This window comes from Otolemur garnettii, unplaced genomic scaffold (assembly GCF_000181295.1).
Source record: "Otolemur garnettii isolate 467f Iridium unplaced genomic scaffold, OtoGar3 scaffold00041, whole genome shotgun sequence".
Classification (NCBI taxonomy): Eukaryota; Metazoa; Chordata; class Mammalia; order Primates; family Galagidae; genus Otolemur; species Otolemur garnettii.
In genome coordinates, this window is record NW_003852436.1 from 13131192 (window position 1) to 13136961 (window position 5770).

Here is a 5770-nt window from a genome sequence, read left to right on the forward strand (position 1 = left end):
TTTTTTTTTTTTTTGAGAGACAGAATCTCACTCTATTGCCCCAGGCTACAGTGGTGTTATAGTTCACTGCAACCTCAAATTCCTGGGCTCAAGCAATCCTCTTACCTCAGCCGCCCAAGTAGCTGATACTTTAAATGCCTGCCACAATGCCTAGCTAGTTTTTATTTTTAGTAGAGACAGGGTCTGGCTCTTGGTCAGGCTGCCCCATACAATCTGAGAAAGATACAGCTCACTTAAGCATTAGTGTGGAATTTTGTATTAAGAGAACTAAAGATTTCATGTATCTAATACCATTATATCGTTTATGTTGAGACTTTGTTACAAATAGGGTTTCCCCCCTGTGGTTTATTTTGTGTGTTTGTTTTTTTTCAAACAATCTAAACACAAAAATAAGCAATACTTGAATCACGTGGAATTCAGGAGACCTTTTTTCAAAAGCATGGGCACGAGAGCTGTATTGTGTGATCTTTTGAGGCCACTTTTGGATTTAAATTATGCCTTGATCTTTTCTTCATTAATAATAAGCAGATTGCCCACCACTGTCATGATCTTTATAAATAATAGAATACTACATAATAAAAAAGAGAGAACTAAAGATGATGGTTACACCTCCCCACCTTTTTTGTAAATCTTTGAGTTGAAGGAAATTTGTCTCCTTTTTCTTTTAATTTCGTCTTTAGCCTTGTGTACATAGTCTAGATACAATGTATAGTAAAATTTATTATTAACTTATTCATTTCAGTTATAAATGTAATTATCATAATTTCAAGTTGGCTAAAGTGTATTACATAGTGATAATAACCTGGGTTGGCAGTCATTTTTGATTTGCATAGGTTTTTTTCTCCTTCCTGTAGCCTACCCTCCTCCACTTTGCTACTACAATTAGCTTACTAAAATGAAACTCTAGTCTAGTGGTTCTCAACCTTACTAAGGCTGCGACCCTTTCATACAGTTCCTCATGTTATGGTGACCCCCAATCATAAAATTATTTTTGTTGCTACTTCATGACTGTAATTTTGCTACTGTTATGGATCGTAATGTAAATATCTGATATGTAGGATGTATTTTCATTGTTACTAATTGAACATAATTAAAGCATAGGGATTAATCACAAAAACAATCCGTAATTATATATTGTGAAATATTTATTTCTAATTACAAATAAGTGAAATTTTGTCTTGAAGCGTGGTATAGCATGGGTAACAGTCTTAAAATAACAACAGTAAACTACATTGCTACATATTGCGACAGTATGCATAAAAAGCCAATGTCAGTACCAAGGTTGAGATTGCATCTTTCTCACCAGCTCAGAAATTCTCGGGGCAGTCTTCGCAGGAGCACAATGAAGATCATCTTCCACCACAAGTCTACTTCTGTATTTAGACTTGATAACCAACAAGCTGGAAAACCCTGTTTCACAAAGATATGTTGTTGGAAGGTGCAACATAGTCTCAGAACAGGATATGACTGCAAACACTTGGTGCAGAATTTTGTAACTGGCATTGTAGAGAAATCAGTTCTCACTGCATTATAGTTAATAAGTTCAATGAACTCCTCTTGTACTCTTCAACTTTGACTGTGAATGGGCTGCTGGCAAATGTAAATGGGGTGTTAGGTGTATTTGGAAAGTACGATGAAATTTCATCTGCAAGCGTGTACAAGTGTTCTTTCACAGAAATTATCATCGTAATCCTTTTGTCTGGTTCAGTGTTATGTTCCTCAAAGAAAGCAGATAAGGTAGGCAACATGTAAATTTTATTTTCATCCAGTTTTTTTTTTTGCCAAGACTGAAGTTTCATTTGGAATGATCGGGTCTTTTCAGACCAATCAAGGCATTGGTCTGAAGGCATTGGCATTGGCATTATTGCATTTGGTCCTTGCAGTGATAAATTTAACTCATTCAAAATGGCAAAGATGTCAACCAAGGAAGCTGTTTTCTGCAGTTCACTTTTATCGCTGAAAAGTGCTTCGAACTTCAGTCTTGCTTTCTGATTAAAAAATGTTTTTAATTCATCACGAAGCTCAAAAACACGCTTTAAAACTTTTCCTCTGGACAACCATCTCACTTAAGTGTGAAATAGCAGAGCATTGTTTGGTGCATCCAACTTGTTGCACAGTCTCGAGAACTTGACTGTTTAAAGCAGGGGTCCTGGCTCGGCTCCTATAGCTCAACCGGCTAAGGCGCCAGCCATGTACACCTAAGGTGGCGGGTTCGAATCCCCAGCCCGGACCCGCCAAACAACAATGACGGCTGCAACCAAAAAATAGCCGGGCGTTGTGGCGGGCGCCTGTGGTCCCAGCTACTTGGGAGGCGGAGGCAGGAGACTCGCTTGAGCCCAGGAGTTGGAGGTTGCTGTGAGCTGTAATGCCACGGCACTCTACCCTGGGGGACAGCTTGAGGCTCTGTCTCAAAAAATAAAAAAATAAAAAAAATAAAGCAGGGGTCCTCAAATTTTTTAAACAAGGGGCCAGTTCACTGTCCCTCAAACCCTGTTGGAAGGCCGGACTGTGGGCCCCGGGATGAGTCAGCTGCTAAGCAGGACAGGCAGTGGCAGCAAAAACACCCGGCAGGACGGATAAATGTCCTAGGTGGGCCGCATGTGGCCCGCAGGCCGTAGTTTGAGGACGCCTGGTTTATAAAGTGCTCACCTTTACAAAATTGACAACTTATGACGCTTTTCATTACTTCTTGTAACTCTTGCGGCAGCGTCTTCCTTGCTAATATTTGCTGATGAATCATAAAGCGAGTTCCGATGACTTTGGTACTCATTCAGTACCAAATGTTGAAAACCAGATCAGCATCCTAGCATAGATGGAGCACAATCTGTATGAACACCACAAACCTTTTCCCAAGAGATCTTATACTCTTTCAGAAATGAACCAACTGTGTCAAATACATCAGGTGCAGTAGTTGTTGTTTCAAGAGTTTTGCAAAAAAGAAACTCATCTTTAAATCGTCATCATTAATATACCTCACGTAAACTAATAACTGTGAACAGTTTGCAATGTCTGTAGATTCATCAAGCTGGGTACTAAATATTAGAAGTGGAGCAAATTTAATTTCCTGGATTACCTGATCAAGAATATCAGCAGACATGTCATCTATTCTGTGGACAGTGTTGTTAGATAAGGAAATTGTACTCAATTTCATAACAAATTCATGTCAAATCATAACTCAGACAATGTCTTTGGCCGCTGGCAGCAGTAAATGCTCAGCACTGGTGTAAGGTTTCATAACTCTGGTGATTCTGAGTGCCACCAAATATGAAGCTTCAACGGCTGCTACTTTTTTTTTTTTTGGTACTTGCCACCAGTGTCAAGTCTGGCTTTCTTGAGTCCATCAGCTTTGCTTCTAAAATAGTTGGTAAAGTTGATTAAGTTCCCATGGTACAAATTTTTTTTTTTTTGCAGTAGTTGACGATTTTACAGTACATGATTTTACATCTACCCAGTAATTATAATTCATGAAGTGTCGTTTTACCTCCAATACTGCTGCTTTCAACACAGTAGCTGCTTTCAGCACACCAGTGCATAAATATGTTATTTGTATACATACAGGTGTACAAATACACCTATATTTGTATGGGGTATATGTGTGGATACTCGTATGTGGGCAGACCCTCCTGGAGACAGAGGAGCAGTGTCTCACTTCCTAAGACCATCAGAAAATACATATTTCCGATGGTCTTAGGCGACCCCTGTGAAAGGTTTGTTCGAGCCCCCAAAGGGGTTGCGACTGATTGAGGGCCGCTGCTCTAATCTTATCACTCTCTTCTACTTTAGAAATTACTTTGTAGCTCCTTATTGTCCAGAATAAAGTCCCCTCTTCTCAGCTGAGCAGTCGGCCTTCCCTAAAACTGTCCCAGACCTTTCTCCTCTGATTCCCCCCCCTACATATTCCATACGGTAATTTTCTGGAGCATTCTATGTAGTTCCATAACCTTGTGCCTGTGTGTGGTCTGCCCAGAATGTGATTTTTCACTATTTCTCACTTTGCGAAAATTCTTTAAATCTCCAGTCTTCCTAGATTAACCTTTCTCCCTCTGCATGATGGAATTAATTCATTCTGTCCTGGGTATTTGTGTAGCAGTTTGTCATGTAGCTGTTCATTAGTTATAAATAGTTATACCTATTTTTTCCTTGGTGAAATTGTAAGCCTTTTGAAGGTACCATACAATAGCTTATCATTGGTTCATTTTATAAATACTAAATTTCTGTAAAATGTCAGGCTCTTGTCTGAATCACAGTTCTTATTATATTGAATATACAAAGAGGCTTGGTAGAGAGTAGTTAAGATGAGTCTTTAGGCCTAGCCCTGAGAATATCAAACTTGTTGGTATCAGATAAGACCATGCATAAAATTTCAAATAATGTTAACAAATTGTTTTAAAATGCAGTGTTCAAAAGGAAAAAATGCATTGTTTCTTTTTTGACTTTTGTGCTTTAGTCAAAGAAAAAAGGACTGAGTGCAGAAGAAAAGAGAGCCCGCATGATGGAGATATTTTTTGAGACAGTAAGTTGTTTTTAAGATCTTCAGAATTTTGTGTAATTTTTATGTTAAGTACATATTATCTGATGCTAACTGTCCCTTCTTTGTTAGAGATCAATACTGACCAATTTCTTGAAGAGTGGATAATCTGCAAACATTTGTGGTTCATGTTAGTTATAGAGTAAGAAAGAACTATATCCCACTGTTGATAGTCTGTTCTATCCAGACTGTCCGACATACTGGCATCAGAATTATCTTTCTGAAGCATTGATTTGCTTGTCTCCCCTTTGTGCCTGTAAGTAATAATGATAATAGCTCACAGCTACTGGGTGCTGTCTAGGAGTAATCACTGTTTGAAGTACTTGGCATAGATTATCTGATTTTATCCTTACATCAACTGTATGAAGTAGGTACTATTACTACCATTCATCCTTATCTTATAGATGAAGACCCCTGAGCGTCTAAGACACCAGCCCTGGATCTCAAACAATAGAAGTGATGGTACTAGGATTCATACTAGGAGGGCTCACCTGTTTTAGAGGAAGTGCAAAATACTGCCTCTTTGCATTTATAAATCTACTGTGTAACACATATTTGATAGTACACAGGTCTCCTTATTCTAGATATTTGTGCTTGGTAGTAATAGGAAATGTATTTAAAGTTTCAACTCCTAAGTGACAAAGCCAGAGTTTGAACCTAGACACCTGGCTGTAGAGCCTACTCTCTTCCTTGTGTTGCTATATGGCTTTTCTTTGTCTCCAACTTAAAATCCAAACCAACCCTTGAGCTAAAAAAGAATACTGACTTCTCATGGCTTTGTAGGATTTTTAAAGCCTAGTTGGCCCTAATGTACTATTTTCATTATTTACAAGTGTGAATAAGATGGGAAAAAGTGTTTCAATAGAATATTAAATTGGTTTTTAAAATCTTTTCAGGCTTGGCGCCTGTGGCTCAAAGGCTAAGGCGCCAGCCACATATACCTGAGCTGGCAGGTTTGAATTCAGCCCGGGCCCACCAAACAACAATGATGGCTGCAACCAAAAAATAGCGGGGTGTTGTGGTAGGTGCCTATAGTCCCAGCTACTTGGGAGGCGGAGGCAGAAGAATCACTTGAGCCCAGGAGTTGGAGGTTGCTGTAAGCTGTAATGTCACAGCACTCTGCCCAGAGCGACAGCTTGAGGCTCTAATTAAAAAAAAAAAATCTTTTCAGGCTCTGTGCCTGTAGCTCAGCAGGCAGGGCACCAGCCACATACACCGGAGCTGGCAGGTTCAGATCCAGCC

At 39.3% G+C, this 5770-nt stretch overlaps 1 protein-coding gene across 1 annotated transcript in view; it reads left to right on the top strand.

Annotated features, from left to right (window-relative positions):
* Positions 1–5770, top strand: part of MND1 (meiotic nuclear divisions 1) — a 95635-nt gene that overhangs the window by 9015 nt on the left and 80850 nt on the right. Inside the window, exon 2 of the mRNA XM_023513452.1 lies at positions 4448–4513. Coding sequence (XP_023369220.1) covers positions 4448–4513 — 66 coding nt within the window. The remainder of the gene's footprint in view (positions 1–4447; positions 4514–5770) is intronic.